General features: G+C 43.1%; 1 protein-coding gene across 1 annotated transcript; it reads right to left on the bottom strand.

The window, feature by feature from the left end:
* Positions 1-191: 191 nt before the first annotated feature.
* LOC309439966 (vitellogenin-2-like) lies at positions 192-23,344 on the bottom strand (the record flags this gene model as incomplete). The annotated part of the gene is made up of 34 exons (XM_082053158.1): positions 192-307; positions 453-614; positions 1,740-1,899; positions 1,980-2,077; positions 2,523-2,614; positions 3,928-4,114; positions 5,257-5,392; positions 6,096-6,234; positions 7,336-7,478; positions 7,571-7,783; positions 9,320-9,403; positions 9,565-9,612; positions 9,969-10,283; positions 10,544-10,719; positions 10,809-11,037; positions 11,785-11,929; positions 12,119-12,304; positions 13,040-13,133; positions 13,457-13,646; positions 13,740-13,859; positions 14,460-14,561; positions 15,231-15,355; positions 15,782-15,879; positions 15,997-16,214; positions 16,569-16,787; positions 18,206-18,331; positions 18,834-18,999; positions 19,083-19,240; positions 19,348-19,498; positions 19,933-20,081; positions 20,191-20,352; positions 20,504-20,755; positions 22,576-22,727; positions 23,305-23,344. 34 exons carry the CDS (start codon positions 23,342-23,344, stop codon positions 192-194), a joined length of 5,151 nt encoding a protein of 1,716 aa, XP_081909284.1.
* Positions 23,345-27,826: the final 4,482 nt, after the last annotated feature.

The raw sequence follows: 27,826 nt of genomic DNA, 5'->3' as shown, positions 1-27,826 counted from the left end.
CGCTTTTGTAGAGCAACGGTTTATTAACAGCTCGAACCCAACGATGGGTGTCCAGAATTCTTTTCAAGATCTCGAAATAACTAGAGAAAAAGGATCTCCTGAAGGGGACAGGGCCACATCCCCGCTACTGTCACAGGCAGCCTGGGCTGGCACCAACACCCAAAAACGAGGGGTCCCCATAAAGCCAGGTGTCACGCCGGGCATGGCTTTTGCTGACAGGAACATCCCGTGTGAGCAGAAACTCTGCTCACAACGTCTTCAGATTTCTGGTCTAGCCTCATCTGTGCCTGCAGGTCGAGAGTGGAGTCTGTAAATGAGAAAAGAGGAAAAAGAAGGGGGGTTTATACACAGAGGTACTCAGGTTTTAGTTTGGTCAACCTCCTGGTATTTCACGGAATTCTGGTCGGACACACTGGTTGTGCTCTGCCCAAGGGCCTGTTCTGCAGACTCACCAGCCGGCACACAGTGGAAGCCCACGGAGACAGAAACAGTGCTGGTCGCTGAACAGCCTTCCGCACAGTGCAGAACTGGCTCCACGGAGAAGCATTTCATTGTCTTCTTCTCAAATGCAACTGGCTTCTCAATTTTGACAAATTTGCGCTGCAGCTTGCAAGCTATAAAACATGAATTCTCTTAAAGCACCTACATAATTTATATAAATAACTTTTTGGACATAATATGTACAATTAGCAGAAACTAAGACCAATGGATGAACCAAGTGACACAAGCTACATGAAACTAATCTGATTAAAGTGCATCAGTTTTCTGTCACTGGCTTAGGCTGTGAGAAAACCAGGCATGTGGGGCACAGTCCCAAGGACTGAGGTTTGCCAAATAGGAGCTAGATAGGACATAGGTGTCCAAATCCAAAAAGATGCATGTGAAAACCTTGGTCAACTGACACTCAAACTATGTCAGCACTTCATTTAGGGGCAGCAGTGGCTCCTAGACATCCATATATCCACTTCTGCACTGTGCCTCACATCACACCTGCCTTGCCATGGCTGGGTAGCTTAGCCCTTAAGCCTCTGAGATCCAGGCTTTCCCGGACCAGTCCACCCAGGGAAGCTTGATCCAAAAATATATTCCAAAAATGCCACCATGTGCCCAGAGGGTTGTGCTCCACACAAAATGCAGTGCACCCTAATGTTATCCAGATGTTAATGTTTTTGTATAGGATCTGGATAGAAAGAACAATCATGTCCGGGCTGAAGTTTCAGATTAAGTTCATCTTCAGCCTGAGGAAATTAAAACAGGTATTTCCCATCTTGAATGTCCTCTAGTTTGATAACCAGAGCTAGATTTATTTCTTTTATTTAGGTATCTGTCTATCTATTTATTTATTTATTTCTGGGAAACTAAAACCCAGGACTTAACAGAATGGAAATAAAGAATGAAACTACTAAGGGTGACTTAAGATGTCTTTCGTCAATAGTCAAACTACCTACTTTTCATACTAACTTATCATCTTAGTTTTAAGTTTGTAGTTTTATCTGGAACACACAAAATTCAGATAACTACCTAGTGCATAAGAAGCTGGTATAAAAATACAACAAAACCAGAACTTGCAGTGAACAACCAAACTCAGGAAAAACAGGTGGTTTTTTTAGTCTATGACCACTAATCACAAAAATAGTGAAAACCAAGATGATTGTGCTATAATTAATATAGATTATGTATTCATGTGACTAATTAATTAGTCAAAGGCAATGACATTAATATATGTTAGAATCTAGTACCTCCAGCACAGGTGTCTTCCGAGATGATCCAGGACTGACCAAAACTCACTGGATCTTTAGCTAAATATCCACTGGGCATTTGATATTCCCTTTCCTTCTCAGCATCATATTTTCCACAAACACCACACGTTTTTCCAGCCATCCAGAAAGCAACCTGAATCTTTGTGGAAATAAATAAAAGATGTAGTTAAATGTTTTTTATTCTAAAAATAAACCCACTGAAAATAATTTTTAAAATACCTCAATTCTATGCCCATCGTAATATAGTTCCTCTATGCCATAGTCCGGGGCTTTTAGTGCCAGGCCTTCCTTTTTGCTGCTGATCAGCATGCTTGCATCTGCAACAAAAAAGCAAAAAGGAGTTTCTTTTAGAAAGAAGTTATTGTTTTCAGTTCCGGCCTGAAGCACTTGGTTCCTGGGGACTTAATGCAGGCTCTAATGTATCTTGAAAGAGATGGGGAAATGAGAGAGACTGTACAAGGGTGACTGTGACAAGGGTGGCTGTGGCCAAGGGACATCTAGATGTTTGTTCTCTGAGTCTCTGTGATCAGCACAAGTGCTGCGTTACTTGTTTGGTGCAGAGATGCACAGGATTAACATCACTTTCTTTGCTTGTCTTTATCGCCACCCCTCAAAAAAGCTAACATGAAGGTATGTTAAAATCACTTAATTGTTTCTCAGATTAGGCCTATCTTTATCTTGAGAGGTGTTGGCAGCATCACATCCTTTCCTTCTTCAAAAGATCAGAAAAGATTAAATGAAATATAAAGATGAGTTGCTTACCAGAATTAGATGTGTATGTGACATCTGTTGGGGCTTGAACACCATTAATCTTCAGCTGGATGAGTCCATTGGAAACATACATGTCAACCTCACTTTAAGTAAAGGAAATTAGTATAAAACAAATGCTTCTCCTTTGCCCTACTCAGCTCACAATTTCTAGCATTGGTAGAAGCAGTGCTGCAGGATGCTCATATCATTCTGGCATGAATCGCCTGCCACCCTTTGGGAGGCAGATTGTGAGAGCCCAGGAGAGCATGGCAGGAGCGCTCACAACACCCCTCCCTGGCCTGGCTCATCTCTGAGCGTCTGCTCGTGGCCACGGTTCGGGCAGGAAGACACCAGGCTACAGGGACCCTTGCTGCAAAACTATATAGTTGCTGTTAACGTTCGCATAAATTGGAGGTGCTTTACATTTCAAGGGAAGATTGGATTCCCCTCAGTGGTTCTCTTACAGCCTGCATTATTCTGTGCATTTTAGTATTTTCTTCTGGGCAGTGTTTGCTCTAATGAGGAAATATGAAGCTGAAGCACATCAAAAGGACATCCATACAGTTGTATTAAAAGATCAAGGATGATGCAGTGACAAGGAATGTCTTTATCACAAAAGATACCGTCTATAAAACAAGCATCTTTCTGTTCTTCCACAGAACAGGTGCAGGGAATACTAGTTTCTCTCTGTTTCTCTAACATTATGGCACAGTTGGGCACACAGTTTCCATAAATAAATAATTAGTTGTAATGAGACCCTACGGATCAAAGCCTATGTATGTGCTTTGAAGAATAATCCCTACGATTATTTTGGTATGCATAATCCCATGCAATTTAGAGTATCTGACTATACTTTTAAAGAGGAACCTCTGATGGCAGAGGTGATTGCTCCAAGATGAAACAAAATGGGTCTTCATTTAATTTCAAATACATTAGAACATCGTGCACCAACTAAGGGATGACCAAAGAGAGTGCTTCTAATCTGGGATGAGTAATTCCCTTTTTAGCCATGTCCACTTCTCAACATCTCTGCTGAGATGATTGTGGGTGCTAATTAGTTCTAATTATTAGCTTAGTGTAGGAGGCCAGACTAAATTATTACAATAGTCCTGTTTAGATTGATAGTTTGTGTCTACCTAATTACTAAGAACTGAAATGAGATGTCTAAATGCTAACAAATTAATGAACAATTTTGAGCAGTAAAGATTTGAGGTTACTGTGACCCTCAGATATATTTCAGAAGCACTTTTGAAAGACAAAGTCCCAAATCCCAGTGACACTCCTAGAAATCTTTCCATTAACATCAGTAATTCTTGCATGACTCATGCTAGCACAGATGTGCCCTAACAATCTGCTCTTCACATTTTTAGCATATTCAGCTTGACATGTATTTGTCATTAAGTTTGCAATTACTTACTGGCTGGCAAGTCTGACATTTATTGCTGTAAAGTCAGAAGACTCTTCAGGTCTTTTCATCATCACCAGGAATTTCAGTTCTGGACTACAGTCCTGCACCAAAATGTGGTAGCAATTTGCAGGCATTGAATAGTTAAATCTAACTCCATTGAAGGTTGTGATTTTATTCTGGAAAACTGAACAACGAGCTGAAAAAAACCCAAACCAACAGTCAAAAGCAAGCCTGTTATAATTTATATAAGAAAGTTATTCTATTTTAGATTTGCAATTAAAAAAAAAAAAAAAGACCATTTTCTGCTTTTACTTATTCCCACATAAAAACTAAACGATTCCTTCAGATTAAATATTGGATTTGTAGTTACACGAAAGCAAAACTTTGTGAGTCCCCAGACAGGAACACAACCCACTCATGATTCAATCGTTGCATGAGATCAATTCTGCTCACAGCTGTTGCAACTCTGTTTATGGCCTTTTGGCTTTTGTAACTTTCTTGCAGTCAAAAGAATTTCTCAATGTCATTAACAATTCACATGTCATTAACACTAGAGGAAATTCACGAAAATGCTGCTACCTTTATTGAGTCATAACCAGGATTAGAAATAGAAGATGAGGAGGAATAACAGCCACACTAAAGTAAACTTCTCCCTTTTTAACTCTAGCAGTATTTTATTGGAAATCCTACCAGCTCTGATTAGAAATTATTTTACAACTGTTTTAATTACTATGGACTAGTTTTGGTGTTTACCAAAGAAACATAGATAGATATGATATTAGCCCATGGATTTCAAGCAAAATGTGACTACTTATCCCAGGATTACATAAAGCTTTTCCATTTAAAATTTACCCTAGGTAAGTATAATGTGATTGGTTCCTAATACAGCATTAATGAATCAATAATCCCTTCAAAATCAAGTGTAGGAGGTGAAATTAATGTGTATACTTTTGAAGCTGGTTTAGCTTCTACATAACAGCACAAATAAAGCAGAGCACCCCAAATCTGATAACACTTATTTCATAGATTTTGTAATTTTTTTTTTTTTTCTTCACAGATAATCTCTACAGTGAAGCTGAATTGGCTGCATTTGGGAATGGTTGTATTTGGAATCACTATTTGAAATGGAACTGAATATTTAGTCTTACTAATATGTGTTTTCTTTTCTTTACATCTTTGCAGTCTCAAAGGTTTTCATACAGGTGGGTTTATTTCTATCTGAAGTTCAACCGATTTTTTTAGTGAATGCAAAACAATTTCAAGCTATGTCAAAAGTATAAATCGTATTTACAAGACCTGCAAACCAACCAATGCTTGTGCAGATAGTTCATTGCTGACCTTTAAGGTTTTCAAGGATTGAAAGAGTTGCTTGGGAAAAGACATTCCAGTCAGGGGGTGGCACTATTGGAATTGGAGTACCTGGGCTTGAAGGGAATGGCAGGGGAAGCCCGATGGCTCTGTTGTAAATTGTGAGCTGAAAGTTAGAAAATAAACATGAATGTAAAAGCAAAATACAATGTAGAGATGAGATAGGGTTTTTCTATAATGTTCAAAGAGGACTGTAATGACTGAAATCTAAATTAGAATCTAGATTTAGGTCTGAGCTAAAAAGAAGTCAAGTCTTCTGTCTACAGCATGAAATAGTTCTACAGTTTGGCGCATCTGCAACCTATAGAATAGCAGTGCTATAAATGAAGTTAGACATTCACCAACTTGCAGCTTTTTGAGGAGCTGTACATCACATTTTTTAGAGTATGAACAGTTTGCTTACCCAAGATAGACACCCTCTCCTTGCCCATACATGGAGGGCAGCTATTTGGCTGTTGTGCTTCTCTACAGCCTGGTTTCATTATCTTTTCCAAGACATGGGAAAACCTATCATCTTCCTGAAGATTTGGGGAGAAATGATCTTTTTAATAAGTTATTGTCTATATGCTGTCAATCATTACGGTTGATTTGTAGCCTGTTTCTTATTTCATGTGTTTGCTACATGAAAGAGAAATGTGTTTAAAGATATTTTCTTAATGGAAGCGCTCACGTGAATATAATGTCCTTGCGGTGGGAGTTTCTTTGCAGTTTAATAAATTAAAAATGAAAAAAAATCAGTGGGTTAAAAAAGCTATTAACCTTCAATTTCATACGTATTGAACACCCCAGGAGATAGTGGAAACAGTTACCTCAGGTAGCTTGAGGACCACATCGCAGGTTCTCGGAGATGTTAGAGCCACAACCAAGGTTGCCTGGTGAGAGGGACCACGCTGTTGCCTTTGGGAATACCCAAGTACATATGCAGCTCCTGGAAGAAATGAGTATAACCTGGAAAAGAAAGTGATTACAATGATCTATCTTTGAAAAAATGTTGGTTATTACTTGCTCAGACTAAAATAAAACAATATGCTTTCTGTGTTAGACATGTTTTGTATACACGTTTGGTAATACCCAGTGGTGCGTATGGGAGGAGGAACAGGCAGATTCTAACTATTAGCGGGTGAAACAGTCTTCAAGAGACTGGACGGCAGAGTGAGATGGGAAGAGAAGCATAGCCAACTTGTTTTAAATGCATTCAGAGTTAAAAATAGGCACTGATTACATAAACCCCAAAATACTTATATGCAAAAAATAGAGGACCTCATATTAATGTGTCAGTCCTGCAATGGTAACTTTTAGCAAGGATCCTCTGCCCACTAAAATTGTCAATGAACAGACAGAGGGATCTCTATGATTGGCTTCCCTTACAGGTTTGGGACTTAAATAGAGAAAACCAGAAAATATTCCTAAACAAATAAACAAACAAACAAACAAAAAACAGAATATCAGAGCAGATAAAAAAGCTGCAGGATAGTCAATTGAATGGTTTCATCCCCTCTAATTAGGGCAGATAGACAGTATATGGATAGACACATATGTAAACTGAGTCCAGCAGTTACAGTTTTCTTATGCTGAGTGTCACACAACACTTGCTATTTAGTGTGCAATAAGCCTTGTGGGAGGTGTTTGTATCGCCTTCTCCAGAAGCCGGAGGTAAGGTGCTTATGTTAGGAAATTACTCTCCCTATATAGTCAGTAAGAGACAGATTCTTTCAGAGAACCAAGGTTGGGCTTCTCCTCTGAGCCTTCATCAATTGGGAAGCATCAGGAGACCAGTTTCCTAATTCAGGCACTTTAAATTAAAAGTCTACAATAGATTAGGTGAATCACATAATCTCCTTTGTTTCAAGTGGTTTTCCTGCAAACTAAAATGCACTATGCTTCGAGGAAATGAATACACAGAAAAAAAAAGGGACATGTACAATCTGATTTTATAATATCCTACTGATTAGTGAGAATTTTTCCAGCTCAGAAATTTCAGAACTGAATCTGCAATTGTCTGGAGCATTAACACAGGTGAATTTTTCAAAAACTAAAGTAAAATCTCACCATCTTGCAGTTGTTTGGACTATTGAAGGTACTTTTGGCCATTCCAGCTTCGTCTGCATAGCTGGATAAGCAGCAAATTGTCCTGTTGCAATCTGAGCAGCAATCTGGTAGTCCTGGCAATCTTTACCCCATTTAAGAGAACCCTAGTAGAGGGGAATATGTATGTTTTTGTATAAACCACAGTAAGATCATTGTATTTTATTTACATTTCAGATGATCATTATTTTAAACTTACCAGTACTTCATGGGAATTTACTACTGAAGCATCAGCACAGAGTTTCCATCTACTTGATCCTGCGATGCTTGAAACGAACATCTGCATCCTCGATCTCATGGATTGTGTGTCAGTGTACAGTACAAGCTGTAATCCCGTCGGCTGCTCGTTTCTGTGGATGGCACGAAGGACTGCAGCCAGTATTGGTGGCTTGCTGTCTCCCAGGAATTTAGGCTTAATTCAGCAGAGAGGAAATAGAGACCAAAGACATAGGCAACATATTAAAAATACTATATTAAAACCACAGATAAAAAGTTTTTGTAAAGGAGAAGTCTAATGCAAGAAGATTTTTTATGTGAGGTATGGGACAGCATCATAGGTCATCACTCAGTCTGTTCAGTTCAATGTAGTTCTGTCACAGCCTTTCAAGGGAGAGCTGTCGTGACCTGTGTAAGTAGAACAGTAGTGTTGGGAGGTTTTTTGTAAAGTAATTTCAGTGTAACAAAAGGAAGTATGGAGTAGGGTACTGCTGAATAAAGAATCAATATTGCCAAGCTTGGCACTGCTGTCTTACCTACCTGTAGTTTAGCTAACAGTCTTTTTGATAAAACTCAGTCCCCCATTTAAAACCCTGACAACTTGTGCTGACAGAGGGATCTGTTCAGTGCAGTCCAGCTCGCACAAGGAGCAGCACGTGGCCCATTCGTAGTCGGAGCCCTGTGCCCAGCAGTGGCCGTGATGGCCCCACTGGAGCTGTGGGGCAGGAGTGCCCCTGGCCAGGATTGCTGTGGGGCAGCAGGTCCTCCCTGTGCTGCCAGGTCTGAGTGACAGAGACCCACAGAAGGACTGGGGGAGATGAAGCTGGCCAGGGCTTAGGGGGAAAAGGGGAAGGAGCAAGGCTCTGGCTGAGGAAGAGGGTGTATGTGGTGAGAGCACTGGGGAAGACTGGGAAGCGTTCAGAGAGGTAGTAGTGTGGTGAAAAGGTGGACAAGAGGTGAGTTCAAGTCATGTGGGCATGGGCGGGGCAGACGGTAGATCTGGTTGCCTATTTTCCGCAAGCTACTTGCACTAACAACTGGGAGCTGCTGGTGCAGAAGGGATCTCTCGGCCAGTTATGGTTTACTATTTTGTAATTATGTAGGTCCTTATCTGAAATGTGTGAAATTTTCCATTAATTAAATCTGCTTTGGATTCCATCAGTTCTTAGAATAGGTCTTACAGAGGGACCAGGTACTATGTACTGTGTACCTTACAGTCATTCCTGAGTAAACACCTGGATGGCTCTCAAAGTTGGAGCATTACTGCAAAAATCAAGGTCTTTCCAAAGGCCTTTTATGCTCCTGCTAACATGAACAGAAGTACTTGGCAGTGAAGTCTTAAGGAACAAACGAGTGGCAGAGTCAAGTCCTGAACTTCTACAGAGAGATATGCAATACAAAAAGTATCTGAAACCAGTTTCTGATCAAGCAGATCAGCACTTCTAAAGCGTTCTCATTTTTATAGTGAATTGTTTACCAAGTAACACAGATTTCAACAGATGCAGCAATACGTTCCAGTTGCATTTAAAATATAGCCTGTATTCAGTGAATATTCAAAGCCATTCAATGGCTATGCAGTGTGCCCACCTCTATAAAACAGGAAACCATTCATTTTCTTTCTGTATATTATCTAATATGCTAAATCGCCATACTTTTCCTATTCTGTTATAAACATATGATAACTGGAAATCTAAAGGAAATGTTTTTATTTCTTGTAGATTAAGACACTCACCTGAGACATGGCTGTAGAGTTACCTTCACCACGAGCTGAAGAAGAGGAGCTGATGTTACTGTTCAGGATTTCCCTTTCTGGGTCCTGCAGAAGCAGAGAATCATCTTGAAGCAAGTTGTTTGCCACTGGAAGTTGTCACAGAATTAATCTATCACATTTTTACTATCACAAAACTAAGCTCTAATTGCAGCAAAGCTAATGAGAGCAGTTGTAGGTCCTGCTCACCATATAAGCAGTAAATGTACCTGTTCATTTGCTGACTTGAACCAAAACTGGAAAACAGGTAGATTTGCCTGTGAAAATAGATAGCTTGTAAGAAAACCCAAGAGAAGACAAAGGACTAACTTTTGAGAAAAGCATTAAAATGTTCAGTATTGAGTACAGAAAAAAGGTAAAACAAAATTATTTTTAAAAACATTTTAGATTGAAATCTTCTGAAATGTTAAACTTCTGAAGTGCTTCAGAGAATCAGAGAGGTTAAAAAGGGGGACAAGCTCTGCTAGGTGGTTACCTTGTCCATCCTGCAGCAAACAGCCACCCCCAACAGTCTGTGTTCTCTTTCTTTGGTCCGTGCTCTATGGCACAATTTCCTGATGTACAAAAACATTCACTGCAAGAAATGTAAAAAGCTCCAGCCTGGGTGATTTACCTGTTGTCTGGAATATTCACGGTCCCCACTGCAGTGCCTGTCTCCAGAGTGGTCTCTGCTGCTGCTGCAGCTGTTGCTGCTGGCAGAGCTGACACTGCTGCTGCTCCTGCTGCGGCTGCCACGCTTCTTCCCAGACTGCCTGCTGCCATCTTTCTTGTGTTCATTTCCAGACTCTTTACCATCAGCAGAGGAAGCAGTGGAAGAAGAGGATGAACTGGAGAGGGGGGCTGCACCAGGCCCTGCCCAGAGGTCTGTGTCTGCAGCCTTGTGTTTTCTCTCAATCCGTTTTGTACGGATCCGTGTTTTATTTGAGTCCTACAAAAACAATGCAAAGCGTTATGAATGTATAGCTTGTTCTGTAACGTTTCTCTGGGTGTCAGACAAACTGCTCACTACAGGCTTTCAAGGAAATACAACTTCCTGGCCCCACATGCTGTGGAACTTGCACCAGAATTCACCTAGTCCCATTCCCACCAGCCAAAATCCTTGCTTTCCCATGCCAGTTTTCCACATCAGAAACCCTTGGCTTCATTTATAGGAAAATATTCCCCTCTCTGATACTCAAAGTCTCTTACCTGGAACATATTTTCAATGCCTAGAATCTTCTTCAGTTTGGCTTGAATATCCTCATATGGAGATGTGGCATCCTCTTCCTTAGACCCTGAGCTTGCTACATCAATTATTTTGGAAGCTGCTTTGGATCCTGCCTGAATCTCCAGCTGTATTTTGTCAATATCAGCATCTGTATGAACTAAAGTAAAGATACTTACATTCCAGGGTTGTGCTGCTTGGGCAGCATTCACAGAGGCTGACAAGAGAAGCTGGTTGTAATGACTGTACCTGGCTTCAAAACTATTTTGGCTTCAAGTTCTCCAACTAATTTGTGCAGATAGGTATTACTTAAGAAAGCAGCATATTGTGACTTTAGGCTGAGACAAGCAGAACATCCCAAATTCTCAGATTTTCTACAGAAGATATGTGTATAAAATCTTCCTGCCAAGCTGCGGTGGTATGCCTCTTCTGACCCTTGCTGGTATCCTTCGGATATCACACTAGGAATACTGCTTTGCTGCATTAAACAGAAATAGAGCAAATAAAAATATTTTCCACAAAACAATTATCACAGCTCCTAAAATCTTTCTTCCTATTAATGAAGAAAACTTTGATGGTCTTGCCTAAGTAAGGAAGCACTGCTCAAAACTAGAGTTCCAAGCAGTGGAAAGAGTAGGGTTTCCTCCGAAGTGCTCTGTGGAAGAGGACATCTCTCCTGCCCAACCTTTCTCGGGCAGTTTTTCACAAACATCCCAATGAGAACCTGCAGGGCTCTCTGGAGGGGTTATTTCTCTCTGTCAGTTTTGGGCTACTAGTCCTCCTGTTGCTAGTCAACCCATCCTTCCCACGCCAGCCTCGGAAGCTGAAGAGCAGCAGGAATTACCTCAGTATTTGGGAACAGAAATGTATAACCTGCCCCAAACCCATCTTTTCCACATTGCTCCGGCTTGGGAAAAAAAAGGATATTGTACAAAGAATATGAATTGCACACATCTTCCCCATGACTGTAAAGAAACAGGAAGGCATACTGTTGAAGCACGCTACCGGCATGAGACGATGAGGGTGAGCGGGCTGTGAATTATCGTGTCTTGAGCCCATTGGGACCTAGGTCACCCTTGGTTTGGGATATGTCAGGCGCCTGTGGAATCTCACAGTGTCTGTTTGTGATCTGGCCAGACAGCTGCTTTGTTGGGGTGCTCAGCCCCTTTGAGGAGCTGCCTGTGCTCTACCTGTCTGCAAAAGAGATTCTGAGGGGTCTCCTTACCTTCCAGCTGCCAGGTTTTGAAGATCTTTCTGATGGCTGAAATGGCTGGCCAGAGATGATTGGTGCTTTTCCTCTGGGGAGAAGCTGGGATTTCTTTTCAGAGTCTACTTCTTCCATGTTCCTTGAAATAGCATAAGCTTCACTCCTGTGAAGGTGATAAATGGCACGAGTAACATCTTCTGATATTGCTGGTGCAAACAAAGACAATACTAAGCTTTATCTGGCTGCCAAAGTACGGCAGAGCCTAACAAGGAGTTGTATGTTCAGGATTTTATAACAGTGAGCTCACAATCGGTAACATATAATAAGCCAAATGCAACAAGCTCCTCTGTACCTCACAGCTGCAAGCTCAACCTCCTGATAGCAGGGAGGGGCTTCGGTCTTCAAATTTTTCTCCTTCATATTTATCCTGGCATCAAATTTCATTACAGTGTTGGCACAGAACTCTGCATGAAACTCAAGACCACTCTGAAAGTATTGTGTATTAATCCCCATCATTGCAATCATATGAAAATATGCCCTGAAAGAGTGGAAATAAAAACACGCATAGTTACAGAATAATATACATATATTTAACTTTGAAGTGCAAAACCACATTTTCACACTGTTCTGTTTATTGTAAGAGCCAGTGCTGATGGATGAGGAGATGTATCGTAACACAATAGAAAAAAGCTGAAATGCCACTGGAAAAGGTGAAGGGATTTGTCTGATGAACAAAGGTAACGTGGATCCTTTCACTGCTTTGTCACTGATACACTGCTTGGAGCCAAGCCAATGCCAAAATCTTCTGGCTTCAGATTCTGTCTAGTTTATTATCGCTATTGTTATTACTATTATTGTTACTAGTACTGTTGTGTTTGCTTTTGGTTTTGCAGATCCAGAAGCATTTCCCTTTCCCCACGAAATCGCTCCAGCTTGTGCCAGGTGGCGATGCAATTCTACGCTGAACTTGTAGAAGCCTGTTCGTACTTAAGCAAATATTTCTTTATAGCTTAGTATCTTAGTCACTTAACAGGTAGAAATGTAAGCATTTTTAGCACTGGCAGAACAGCACAGCATCCCAAGTGATACAGTGCACGTTGCTATGTTTTCACGTTCATAAAGCACCAGATAATTCGTCATGACTTCACTGCTCTGGACTAGTACAGCTGTCTGAAATCTGGGACAAGGGAAACAACAACATGCAGTCACGTATCTATTTAAAATATACATATAAATGCTTCTGTGTGTATGTGAAAACATATGCCATTTTTACTTTGGCTTGATGTCGGCATGAATATCCATGTTGCTTTCCAACAACTGTGAAGGTCTAAAATTGTCTGATAACGGTGGTGATATCTGTACATCCACTGCAAAAGACAGACAGGAATAATGAACAAAGAACAGGAAAAGCTAGAGATCCAGTTTTCTCAATAAGCATAGTAGTTAACACATGGGCAGTGCTTTTACATTTTGGAATACTGCACATGATTATTTAAAGATTACTACTCCAAACCAGAGTTACACAAATATGTCCCAGGTGAAACATACTAGTTATTTCTCAAATCCTTTGGAGTTGATGAACAGTAATGTTTCCCCATTTTCAAGATTACAGAGGGATTTAATTTCAGCAGGGGGGGTCAGACCCACAATTATTGTGGGGAAACCGCCTGGTTTGGCATCTCAAGCTCACCGTCGGCCGCACCCTGGGCCAGCACGGTGCCACACAGCCCGAGCTCCAGCGGCACACCAAGCACCGTGGGGACGATGTGCCGCAGCTCGCCCACCATTGCCGGCAGCGTCCATCGGCCTGAAATGCCTCGCTGCACCTCTTCCACCACTTTTTTCAGCACCAGCTGCCTGTTTGATGATCCAGTTAGACTCTGAAAACAGGGAAATAGGTAAGCAGGTGAGAAGAGACAGGGAAAGGAAGTCATTCATCATTGCAGACAAAAAGACAACAGCCTTGTAAGTACCATCATGGTCTGCTGAATGGCATCTTTATCGACATCAATAAAGGCGATCTCTTGGCCCAGTACTTTGATGTAAGCGGACAACATAGGGTCTTCAGGAGGCAGTTCTTTCCATCCCAAAAGCTGTGATGTTAAGGGGAGATGGGGAGAAAGGGAAGAAACATAGTGTCACTTAAAATACAGTAATCTATTAGCAAAGAGTAGATCCTACCTGAAGGATGCTAGCCATGGTTCCTTAGCTGAAAAGCTAATAGGCATCATACAGATCTGAACCAATGTGACCTTTCTTATGTTGCATGACTGACTTCAGTGGGAGTTTCCCCATGTAAAGATGAGGTAAGGACTTGGTAATTTCTGCTGCTGTAAGTAGTGGGTGACACCTGAGGACTTATGAACAAAAATCTTACTCAATAATAATTTTAAAAGGGAAGAGCAACCAGTTACTGTGTTTTAACATACACTTTAAACCACACAAATTTTGGCTACCAGTATTATCATAATCTTTTGTACTGTATATTAGGGGGTGACATATCTTGAGTGAAAAGATGGCATCTGTTGACAGTGTAAGTACAATGTAAGTACATCTTTCTGTGACCAAACGGGATGACTGACTCCTTTCTCACTGAAACATCAAAGGGTTGGCTTGATGGGCAGGTGATGCAACCCCAGTGCTACTAGGAGCCGTGTATTGCAAACAAATGAGAAGAGTGCATAGAGACATACCGTTTTACTGAGTTCCTTCAGTGCCTTGTGTGTATCGTACTCAGCAAAGGGAATATTCTGCTTCCTGATGAGCTTGGTTAGGTCTCGTGACCGGAGAGCCACCTGTAGGAAACAGTATCAGGTGTCACAGCCCAAGTACAAGAGAGCCCAGAAAACCTTTGTACTTGGTATTAACCTCAACAGAGGCTGCTCTAAATGCATACTTCATCAAGTCATGGCACTTACAATGCTATGTCTACCTGTCAGATGACTGCAGGCTATGGCTGCAGATGCTGAGGACGTGCTGAGCCAGCCTTGAATTAGTCAGCAGGGATAATTTCAGGGCAGCGCAGAGCTCAGCTCAGTTGCAAAGTTTGCCTAAGAAGCTGAATGAATGCCTGCATGCTGTTACATGGAGCTTCATGCTGCCCTGGCTTCTCTGCTGGCTGAAATTTAATTTCAGATGCTATTTACCTGTACTTATGCAAAATATCCTAGATGCCATCTGACTTTAGGTAGGTAGATGAATGCTCTGCTGCATAAGCTTTCCTCTGCTCTCCTAGATTTTCAGGCCTATAGTGAACACGTTCATTGATGAATGTATGTGTCAAGGAGCCCAAATAAAAAAAGAAGCCTAAGTAAAATCATAATCATTATCCAAATTTCCTCTTCCACATTCAGCCTTGCAGTCAGAAGTGTAGTTAAACACTACACTGCAGTTCAAATGGCTTAGCAAGTAATACTATCTGTAGCTGGCTTGCATTGAGCTGGCTGTTTTAATTAAATACTTACCTCGATAATATCTGTTGCAGTATTTGCATAATATCCTCTTACTTTTGTGATTATATCAGTTGGAAACATGGTGCTGGGACTGTTCATTAGATAGGCCCTCCAAATGGCACCAGCCTGATATTCAGCTATCACAGGAATAAAAAGCAGCAGAGGTTTTGGTTAAGGTCTCCAAGGTGTCTGGTGCATGCATGTAAGCCACCTCAGGTACATGCTGTAGTAGATCACAAGGGGTTCTGCCAGGATTCAGTGCCACAGGTCCTCAGGTTTGCAAACTCAAGAGAACTTTGTTCTAGGGCAGAATCAACACAACCACAGTGACTGAAGAAGGAAGCCTAAATCCATGTGCAGGCATCGCTTTCCCCAGAAGTTATCCACAGAGCAGTAGAACACCCTCAGGGGATTTTGCATGTTAGGAGGCTCTTGTGCTTTGTCTGCTTCAAGAGCGGACCAAGCTCACAGCCTGCGATGGGATTTTGGATTAAAACCATGGAACACAATAGAGGCATTTGGCTATGTAAGCTGAAGCAGTGAACAAGGCACGTGGTACTCACGGGAATAATCACCAGCATGAATGACCTTGCTGTAACGATAGCTCAGCCTGTCGAGTCTGGGGCTCAGTAGTTTAATTACGATGTTGCAAGCAGCAGATCTGAGTAATAAAGGGTTAAAATCATATGAAGATACTCAACTGTGACCAAATTCTTAGACAACTGCAAGCAAAAAATTACCATTTGCTACTAAAAAATGTACTTCTTTCTCAACTTACAGATTATAGAGCTGTGGGATCCTGCCTACTGCCAAAGCCTTCATGTGTGAATATGTGAAACTGGCCACTTGTAAGCTGGGCTCCGTCAGCAGCGAGCTGGCCATAGCTGTTACAACTGGAAGAGCAGGCTTTGTTTCAAAGAGGACAACACAAGCCACCATTCGGACATTAGGAGCAAGTGTCTTGTCCATAAAGACCTGGAGGGAGACGTCCCTTACCTAGAAGAGGAAGGGACAACCTGTGAGTACCTCATAACCCCTCAGTGAGAAGTGGTTCCTAAACTGTGCGCATGTGATCTACAGTGGATGGAGAACAAAACCCTAAACAGAGACTTGAGCACGGGACCTGTCACTGAAAATGAAGATATTGGTGGGTGCACAGTAAACAGGGCTGGAAAAAACATCCATCAGTAATGGGTCCAGTGTTACAGTGACTAAAGTCACCACTTTCCCAGGATATCAGGAAGGAGAGGCTGATGTTGGGAATTTGCAGTGTGGGAAGGAGGAAGACCAGTAGGTGAGAATTCAAATCACACCCTCTAGGACTTTTGTTTAAATAATAATTTCAGTTACTTTTGCAGGGTCTTTTCTGGCGATTTTCCTCAAGGCCAACACAGCATCAGCATGAATTCTGTTTGGTAATGAAGCTGCAGCCAGGGAAAATGTTGGCAAAAACTTCAGGATGCGTTTGATACTGGCCGGCTCTCCTGCATTGCTGATGGCTTTCAGGGCCAAGGCCATGTCTTTGGCATCACCTTTGCTGACGGCTTCAGTAGCGAGGTCGTGGAGTGGCTGAAAACAGAGCAGACTCTGTTAATCTTATCAGGTAATGATCTTGTAATAATGCATAAAAATATGCATCGTCTGTCGCGGTTGAGACGGACAAACGACATGGACCAGGTTCTTTCAAGATGAAAGTAATAGATGCCATTTATTGTTACAAATGCATTTTTATACAATTCTACCAGTTCATGTGTCTTTTCACTATTGGTTACAAGTTACAGCACTAACATCTCATTGGTTAATTTTGCTATCATCCATGTTATTCTTCTATCCCCTTCTCTCTCACGGGTATATCTCTCCTTTCTCACGGGTACAACTCCATACCTCTGGATACTCCTTTACTCCCATCTTTCTCAAGGGTAAATCTTAATATCTTCAAGGCTGATCTCTACTCCCATATTTTCTGTCAAGGATTCCACAGACCCGCTGCAGTTTCCCACAATCGTCATAGCAAACAAAACAACTACTGGTGCAAAGCCCAGAATAAAGCTGATCAGATTTTTCTCCAAGCAAAAATCTCACCATCATTATCATGATGCCAAATGTAGAACACAGAAGCAAATCTGTTTCTTCTTCTTAGAGAGTGTTGTAACTGATTTTAAATTGTGCCTGAGCCAGAGCGTAGGAGATGATCCTAGGAGGATGCCTGCACCACAGAGTCTGTTGCAAGTTCAAGAGCAGCCCTGAGCTGACGCTGGGTTCAGTCATTCCCTAGGGCACCTGCACCAGCCCTGCCAGCCAGCAGCCCTGGGCTCTGCGCAGTTATTTTCCACTTCCAATAGTGATAGCAAGTTTACTTAAACAATTTTGCTGTTCTGAGAAGACGCATTACTTTTCTAGTGGATTGGCTTTGTTTCATTCTTTTCTTTGGAAGATTTACACACAAGTCAAACATCAGCAGGCTGTCCCAGTGCTATGGTCCTTCTGAATAAGGAACCAGAGCTGCATGGTCCAAAGATAATGTCCTGAATGTTTCTGACAGTGATGTGTAATTTTGTAGCAGAGCCTCTTTGGAAGCCCTAACCTACGACATGTGCTTATATTCACACTTTAGTGCCTTTTTAGTAGATTTTTAAAGTATGCTCTACCTAATGTAAAAGTAGAGAGAATAATTATAATTATTTTGCTTTAATCCTAAATTTAACATACCTAAACTCAGGCTCAGGTTGTTTACAGAATCCATTATCCCCACGTGCTTCTACCACTTACATTTGAAATTCTGAGCTGTTAATACCACATTTTTAAAAGGCATCAGCTTGGTGATTCATTCTGGCTTTGCAATTTTGCAGGCAATCACAGCCAGGAGTGCGGCATGTAAACAGCTAGTTACCTAATTGCCAGCATTGTGAGAGATAAATTAGAGGCATTTAAAAAATTTCTTCACCTCTTACGAAACAAGAAGTTTCATAAGTTCACCTCTTACTTACCTGAAGAAGTTCATTTGGACAAAGTGAGGACTGAGCACAGTATTTATTTACCATGCTACCATAACCTAGGTAAACAAGCATTCGAAGCAGTGGTGCTTTCTGGATTTGGGGACAGGTCAGAAAACTCTGCAGAAGAAAAAAAAGTAGCAGTTATTAATGTTTCTAGTGATTAGAGCTGGTATTTAGTGAAAACTATGTTTAAGAAATAAATAGATTAAATTGCTTTGGATTTTCCCTAAATATTTTCAGAAGTTAAATCAAACGCTAGTCATTCATCTACAGTGAAAGTAAATAGCCTCACTCCAGTTATACTACGTGTACTTTAGATTTTGGTTACATTATATAATTTTCTTGATTTTGACTATTTTTAAAAAATATATTTTGGCAAAAAATAAATCATTAGCAGTTTTCCTAGGATATGTGGATTTTAACATCAAATATCGAGTGCATTAAAAAATGTTGGCAACAGGTGTTTTGAAACATTTTCTAAAACATTCCCTATTTTTGTTAATACCTTGCATTCTACAAATTGAGAAGGAAATATGTTATGTCTTTGACTTATAATCCTGTGAATTCACCTTTAAAAAGGAGTGAGAAGGAAATAGAAAGAAGGATGATCTGCACTCACTGAGGCAACTTCTAGGGTTTCCTTGTTGGGTATAACAAAATGGGAGGCGAGAGGGAGAGTCGCAGCTGCTTCCCAGATGTTCAGCTTCCCATCATGAATTTTTTGCTTCAGGAATCGAAATGTGTTGGTAGCTCCAGCAGCACAGATCGCGCTCAGGAACCAAGGCCTGCCAGGGAGAGAAGGATTCATTATCCCCGTTGTTCAGTTGTGCCTCTGCTGGGAAATCCTGGCTGAAGGCAACACAAGTACCTGTAGGGAGGGTGGCTGGCAAACTGCACCCACAAAAACTCAATTTGATCAAGGGTCACTATACGAAGGAGTTGGACCATTTGTAAGAACTTGACTGAAGCTTCTTTACTGGCTCCTTCCTTGTTTTTCTGAACTACTTGCCGCAGTGTTTCTGTTAACTATGGGGAAAAACAGACAGTTGAAAGGATCAGTGTCAAAAATAATTATGTGCTGACTTGTTAACATTATAAATAATGAAAGAGTATGAAAAGTGAGGCTCTAATACCTGCAAATCTGGATTTTTAATCCTTAGTAGAGGAATTGGCATCTGGAGAAGCTCTCCTGAGAAATGGTAACGAAGACTCCCCTGGTTTTGCAGCTGTGTTTTTGGTGCACTGATGGGAGTCCTTTTAATGGCGACCAAAGACAGTTCTTGTCTTCAAGGAAGAGAAAGGAATGCATTAGCAACCTTTGACCACCCCATGTGAGTGGAGGACATGCACAGCAGTTGGAGTAGACTGAGGGGTGTCCAGCAGGGCCGTTGCAGTGCCCACAAACCAATCGTGCAATTCTCCATTCGTGCATTGCTCGGGATTATCTGGAAATGGCACAGGGCTGGCAAGAGCTCTCATTAGAATTTGCCAAAGTCTCTGAGAGGCTGGACAAATGTTTCAGGTGGCCCAGCAAAACCACCAAATTGCAGGTCACAAAACCTGGCTGGGCATCTCAAGGGACATACAATGTCTCGGCCCTTCGCAGCCCACGGGCCAGATACTCCTTGCTAACTCACGAATCAAAAGTCAATATGTTTTGGGCATCTCCTCCTAGCTCTGATAATCACAGCTATGCTAAGGGCATGCATGGCACCTACCTTGCTTCCATGACTACCACCCCACTGGGTTCATTGAATGGAGAGATCTGGTACAGCTGCTCGGACGTAGCAGATGTCATCAGGGCCCCCCTGTCATCGTACTTCATCTTGTAAGTGAACATTACCGTGCCCTTGATGTTTCTGACTTTCTAAAAAAGTGCAAAGAGACCCACTCAGAAATACAAATGGGGGGTAGTTAATAAGCACAGAGGAGCCAAACTCCCTGTGAGCCCGAGCGTGGCCCTGTGCTGCTCGTACCAGGGGGCAGGTGGGGCAGAGGCGGATGTACGCCATTCCCACGTTCTTCACTGCTCTCTCCTGGCAGTCCATCAGGTTCTTGCTTTTGGAAATGGTGGCACGGTTGTTCTTGCCGTCATCCTGAATAACATACTTGGTTTGGCAGATGCCTTCAATCCCAGCCTGTGAGTATTAATTAAACGCAATGAACTTCCTACTTGAAACGACCTTGAAACAGCAATAAGTCACATTGCATGGGAAGCATAGGCACAGTCAAGTTACTATATAATAGTAAAATGAGAATAAAAGTAAAATCAGAATGGAAAAAACAAACCTCCTGTAGTTCATACACATTTTGTGTCTTTTTGATGGTTATCTGCATCATGTTCAGAATCCCCCTCACTAGGTTAGTGCACAGGATGGGACAGTCCTCAGGGGCATAAATACTTCCAACCCTTCCCTCAGTGTATTCAAACTTAAAGGCTTGGCTGAGACATGCAGCGATGGTCTCTGTGAGCCTTGAAGATGGAGTGAAGGGGTCCATGGGCCAGAAGCCGTTGTATTCCTCCAGCTTTGGTGACTGAATCTGTGAACAACATTAGGAAAACATTCATTGTATTCATTCAGTTTGAAACCCTGCAATAACAGGGAAACTGGGCATTTCCAGTCCATGGACGAATACAAGCCAATTGTCCAACACCACAGGATATGTTTGCCTCCTTGGACTCGTGTGCTGTACTTAGGAAGCACCCTTGGAAATGCAATTTCCATGAAGGATTTCTGCCAGAAAAATAAGATCATGCAAGTGGCATTCAAAACTTCAGCAAGTCTGGTGGAATTTGCTGGCTGAGTGAAACACTGGCCTTTAGCACCTGTGCAGAAAGGACAATCGGCCGTTTTCCCCAGAAGTGCAGCGAGATCTCCTTTTAGTCTGCAAGACAGCCAAGCCATTGCTCAAGTTGCCTGTCTGAACACATTGGGCACTATTTTGGCTGCTCCTCCTGGTCCAGCATGTTTCAGGGTGCCAGACCCCCAGCACTGCTGATGGGGAGGCAGAGGCGACTGTGGGACCTTGCACAGGAGGTGGCCCAGCAGGAGCTGATGTCTCTTTGGAAGCAGATGTCATCATTTTGAGCTCATCAAGCTGCAAAACTTGCACACAAGTCCTTGAGTGCTGCCTAGTGGGAAATGCGTGCCCACATGCATGTACGTACCTAGTCACACACACATACAGTCCCACCCTTGTACATAAAAGTACATGTCCCTGCCTAGAGGGAAATGGCGTGGTTCTAGTGTTCTATTTCATTTTAGGCATTTATAACCAGTGCTACAAGGGTGGCTTGCCTCTTGTTACATTTTCTCAAATTAAATCCTACTCAAGACTATTGTCTGCAATTGCTGAAATTATAGCAACCAGTGAGGTTACACGGAGCCTACAATCGCAGCGGTGTGTGAAGTTTGATAATAGATATTCGTTCACACTGTTTCAGTAGTATATGCACAGGATTACAGATTGGGTAAACTTCTAGGACAAATGCTAAGAGCCCTTTTACAACCTTCCACCTACATGGTGTCTTCTAGAACCCTTTTCTGTGGTCTTTTGTTCTATGCCAGTATTTTAAGGTATTCGGTTTAACCTTTTCAATGAGCAACAGTGCTTCCAGATCTTGATATCATTATGCCAAGCACAAGCATTGCCATTAGAATTCTTCACATTTGAATTAATGACTATGTGAAGAACATCAAAAGGAAGATAATGTAGACAGATGGGACTTTCTAACTTGATAACTGAATTCCAAAACCAAGATTTTCTCAGGCTATGGACCAGGTTGAAAAACATGGATATTTCATGCTTGAATTCTCATTTTCATACTCAAGTTTAGTATTGCCTTAGTAAAACTATCTTAAGAACAATTCTTTAAAGCAGCTGCCTGCCGCATTTCTGCATGGAGATGAACCTAGGGCAGCTTTAGCCAAGGGGGCTTGGATACTGATGGCAGCAGAGCTGGAGCAGCCCTTTCTCCCTCCAGCAGAGGTTCTGGGCTTTTAAGAAGCCTGTGGTGCTGTCTCCAGGTCACTACCCATAACCGAAAGCAGTTTGGCTACAACTACAGACACTCCAGCTGTGCCCTCAGCACTCCCCTGGCATGGTGTGGGGGTATGGGGTGCACAGCTCAGTGCCTGTGCCCACACCACTGCCCACGCTGGGGAAATCATCACTGCCCGAGGGAAGCTGCTTAGTCTGACATTGAGCTTCCGGGGTCATCTCAGCACTGGGAAACAAGCTAAGCTTTCCTATGAGCTTGGCATCTTTTTGTCATCTATTTTGCCAGCCTGGAGGTGTGAACTAAATGTCCATAGCCGCGTGATGCAGGTGGATGAGTTTCCACGCCTGTGGTGATTTACCTGGAGAAGGTGGTCGCTGTGAGACACACGGCTGATTGCCAGCTTGCCGGTCAGCCTCACCCCCGCCATTGCCAAGCCTCTGCCGGGCAGCCCATGCAGGATGAAGCTGTCATAGCTATACAGGTAGGTCTTACCGATAAGAAAAACAGGCTCTGTCGAAAACAAAACACACACACATACATATATATATAACAGAAACACCTCATTTGCTATGACTGTTGTGATGTTACTCACAAGAACTATCCCAGAAAAGAAGGGTGAGGCTGCTATTGCCAAAAAATCGGTGCAAACAGTGGGCAATGCAGGGCCATAGGGGAGGGCAGCATGGCAGCTTCTCGGTGGGAGCACACTTACCCAGGTCCTGCTTCTGGCCCCCTGTGTGGGAGGAAACAGAAGGATGCGTGAGAAATTCCCATCTCTGTGGATCATTTAATTTATTATTTATTTAGCGAGTATGCTAATGGTTGGCAAACAACCCCTGATGGGCTCCAGGGTGCACCCCCACAGCCCCAGGACACCAAGCCTGCACCAGCCCCACTGAATAGCTGTTGCACACTCTGCTTTTCCCTACTGTTAATCTTAGGCACATTAATAGTTTACAGCCCAAGTCATAAAAGCACTTCAGCAAATTAAGCTGTAAATCTCCCTGAAAGGCTCAAAGGAGATGTAGTTTGCTCCGGACCACAGTGACCATCACGGCTCAGCAGTGCTGCTAAAGCTTCAACTTACCCACGACGGCGAGCACCAGGGTGAGGATGAGTCCTTTCATGTTAAAAGCAACTGAAGACTCCAGGGGAAAATGTGTGGCTTTTATAGAAGAATTATTAACAGGCAGAGTGAATTTTGTTGAGTTATCAACTTTTTATCAACCACTCAAACCCTTTGAGGGAGAGGGGGTTGGGGACAATGCGCTGGCTGTTATTGCTGAGCCAAAACCATCACAATTTTGTTCTTGCCTCACCAACTAAATGCTCTGAAACTACCTTTCAAAACAAGTGCTTGAAAGAATTAAAATGTAGTTAAAGCCAAAATATTTCTTGTGTAAGAAAAACTACTAACTGTTCTTATTCATTGGAAGCACCCAGTGCTATTGCAGCCTATGCTGACTTTACCCAGGTGATCCTGACCTGACCAGAAGGCACACAGCTTATCTAACCGATAGTGCTCCAGCAGGATTGTGCAAAGCCCCCAGGCAGCCCCCCTGTGACACCACACTGATGCCCTCCCTGCTGCCAGCTGGACATGCTGTCACCCTTAGCACTGCCCTCTGGGGCAGGAAAGTCACCCAGTAAAACCAACTTCAAGTCATTGCCACAAGGGCCATGGCTAAGCGCCACAGACGTCCATCCTTCTCTCACATGGCTAACGTGTCAGCCCCCTTCACCAGTGCAATTAGCCATAGTGGGGTGCTGGGGAGAGTTGCCCCTGCAAGGTGGAATGTGGTGAGGCTGGTGGGCGTTACAGACACAAACTTCCTGTTTTACAAATTGTGGTTCACTCAACTGCATTTCATGTCATTCAACAAGGGACAGCATCTTCAACCCATGGTGAAGGAAACCTTGGCTCCAGGGCTTGGCCAGGTCCCCCGGTCCTCCACAGCCAAGGTGTAGAGCTGTGCTCAGCCAGGGACCACAGAGCCACCCACACCGCTCCTGTCAGGAACCTGCATGAGGAGGGTTACGGCAGCCCCCAGACTGAGGGTTCATGTTGGTGCCACAGCCACCATTTGCCTGCCAAGCTTCTCCATGGGTGAGGAAACCAAGCTGCTACCCAGCTCACTGTGGGGTGGGCCACAGCTCAGTTTCCTTAATGCTCTTTACTTGGTGTTTCTGCTTTATAATTGAGCAGTTGGGATATAATTTATAATTATAGAATCATAGTATCATTTTGGTTGGAAGAGACCCTCAAGATCATCAAGCCCAACCATTAACCTAACACTGGCACTAAACCCTAAGAACCTCATCTACATGCCTTTTAAACATCTCCAGAGATGGTGACTCCACCACTTCCCTGGGCAGCCTGTTCCAATGTCTGACCACCCTTTCCAGGAATAATTTTTTCCTAATACCCAATCTAAATGTCCCCTGGTGCAACTGGGAGCCATTTCCTCTTGTCCTGTTGCTTGTTACTTGTGAGAGGAGACCAACACCCTCCAAGTTACAACCTCCTTTCAGGTAGTGGTAGACAGTGAGAAGATCTCTCCCCCCAGTCTCCATTTCTCCAGGCTAAACAGCCCCAGTTCCCTCAGCCACTGTGCAAAAGACTTGTGCTCCAGACCCCGCACCAGCCTTGCCACCCTTCTTTGAACTCTTACATCTGGCAAACTACGGATTCTGTTCCTAGACCAAAGATGGCATCTGCAGGATTAAAATAAAAATATTTTTCTTTCTTACCTTCAAAATATTTTGAAGTACAACAAATACTTCACCATGTTTTTACTGGCATTATATTCTGATCCTGTTTGTTTTAAACTCTTCCCTGGTAAAACTGATGGCACATGACAGAAAAGCAAAGCCATTCACACCATAAGCAGCACTAGCGAATTGTGTCATGTCTTTGGAGACTTGGTAAGTGGTAAATGTAGCTAAGGGATTTGAGTATACTGTTACTGGCAACTGGTAACTGAGGCTCAAAACCTAATATATTATGACATAACTATATGCAGCTAGACAGTTTTCTTTAAAAAACAACCTTGTGGTCAGCAATGGTTTGGGGTCAGTGGCAGTGCAAGCAGAAGAGTGCTGTTGTGATGGCAGATTACATGCAACAACACTTGTATTCTGTATTTCCATGTTATAACACTGGATTGCTAAAGCACCTCACTAAAACAGTGACACCATGAATTTTAACACTTTTCCAGTAAAGGGTTCTCCTTGGGTGCTGTGTGGGTTGTGCCCAGCTGCAAGGGCAGGGTCTCCCTGAAACCCCCGTCCCCTCAGCCCGGGGATTGTAGGGTCTTACTCCCACTCCACCGCTCTAGGCAGCAAATGCTGCATCCCCCATCACCTTGGCCATGCTGATGTCTTGGGGTGGGATCATCTCTTCTTCTGCTCCAGGTGAAGGCAAAACTTGTTGGTGAGGGCTTCAGCTTTGGGTGTTTCTTTATAGAACTGAACCCTCTTATTTTTCTAGACCATTTCTCTGATAGGTCAAGAATGATTTCAGCTCCCAGCCCGTCTCCCAGTACACTCACAACCATTCCAAGCTCCATATTTCTTCAAAGGATACAACCTGAATTAAAAAGAGAAAGGAAAAAAAAATCCTGAGAAAAATGTGAGATGATGAACAACTTCACTGTGCTCAGGACCAGCCCTGGACAGCATTTCCACAGTGTTTGCATTCAACTCTCTCCACAATGGCAGTAGGGGAGAGGCAGGGGCCACCTGAGACCTCCCCACAGCCCTTTGCCAGTGGTCACCCGCAGCTGCATCCCCCATAGCCCCGGGGATGCTCTGGCTGTCATGGTGGTTGGGTGATGCTCACCTGCAGGTCTCCTGCCAGGGCGTTACTACTGAGCCCATCACACCCCTCATGCCTGAGCACAAAGACAAGGGTGCCCCAAAGCTGTGCTCTAGCCCCAGCAGACTGGGGAGAGAGGAACCCTGTGGGCTGGACCTGCTGGAGTCCCCCATGGAGCCCAGCTCCAAGGTTCAGGCAAAGCCTCAGCTTCTGCTGAATTTGGCCTCAGGGGTTACCCAGGAAGGTCGCGGTTCCCATCACCACTCCCTGTGACTTCCAGGTGAGCAACGACTCCCCCCAGCTCACTGCTGTGCTGTTGCTGCCGGGCAGTGCCCAAGCACTGCCTGCTGTCAGATCCACATCATTTGGCAGCATTTAATCTGTATATAACATATATGTATATCTTTCAAACATACACCTTTTGGTACTATGGGCCTTACCTTTCCAAACTATAAAACTCACATCCAAGCTATAAAAAACACATACGTGCATCCATCAAAGGTACCAAAGCTGCTGAGGAAGGCAAAATGACACAATTTTTGCAGAATGTTCTCAAGTGTTTTCAACAACTAGTCAGTGATTACCTCCCCACCCCATGTGGTCATCGTTAAGTACCATTTTTCTTCATTGGTTTCTACTAATTTTAAGAACCAGATAACTTGCTTCTCTTGTAATTAATTTACTGAAGACCTACACTTTAACAGCTCAGTAGGACCACATTCTGCTTTGCCTTAACTTCAATATAAAAAAATGAATGTGTTCAGTCAGTAATAAAGATGGCTCTGTGTGTTTGTATTAATTGGGAGAATGCTGATGAATTAAGACAGATAAACTTAAAAAGTACAATACTATTTCTATTGAAATTAGTGCAAAACTCTTGATGACTTAAGCTGCCAGCAATCTCATTGACATCAATGGTTATGTCTCCACCACCTTCTAAGGCATTTCTCTCAAAAACAAAGTCACCCAGCATGCACACTCACCCTGCAAGCACAGGGACACAGCAGATCTGCCGGAATGCTTGGGGCTCCAGCACTCCTAGCAGACAGACATGTCCCTCACCATGCCCACGCAGACCTGCAGCGGGTGGGAGGAGGCAGAGCTCTGAGCCCGCCTGCTGATAATGGCCGCAGTGATGGCTCGTGCTGGGCACAGAGGCTGGGGCATCTCACCTAAAGTGCAAAGCCCTGGCTCTGCTTCAGAGTTTCTGGCAGGTGGTATATTTGGGTAATTTCACCACACACTGTTCAGAGACCTCTGATTCACACCAGCTTCTGCATGTGGTGCATCAGGAACATAATGTATTCTTGACTCCCTCAGAGCTGCCTTGTCCAGTGGCGTGAAATTCAGGCTATTCCCTGATCTCACCGTTTCCTACAGCAGCACTGGCACATCACCTAGTTATTGCAGAGCACCACGGCTCTGTTGCTGCTGCATCACACAGAGGTGACCGGTTCCTGCTCTGGGTGCACAAGATCCCAGCACCAGTGAAGAAAGCCCCGGGGGAAACAAGCAGGAGCTTGGTACCACAGCTACCCAACCCACATCCCCAGTGGGACCTGACACAAATACCTGCCCGGTGCACTGAGGACTCACAGACTCAAGAGGTCTACAAAAGGCAGAGGGGGGGTGGGAGGATAAGAAGCAACACAGACTTTCTCTTTCCATAACTAGTGAAATAAGGAAGACTTCATCAATTTCTCCATGCATGGTTTTATTATGAAATCAGATATTTATGGGTAATCATAGAAGTTTCTACAATAATAAAGTTTAATACTTTAAATTACTTGCA

This window comes from Streptopelia decaocto (assembly GCF_964273445.1).
Source record: "Streptopelia decaocto genome assembly, chromosome: 5".
Taxonomy (NCBI): domain Eukaryota; kingdom Metazoa; phylum Chordata; class Aves; order Columbiformes; family Columbidae; genus Streptopelia; species Streptopelia decaocto.
Note: the sequence above shows the minus strand (reverse complement) of the source record. Positions and strands in the feature narration are given on the sequence as shown.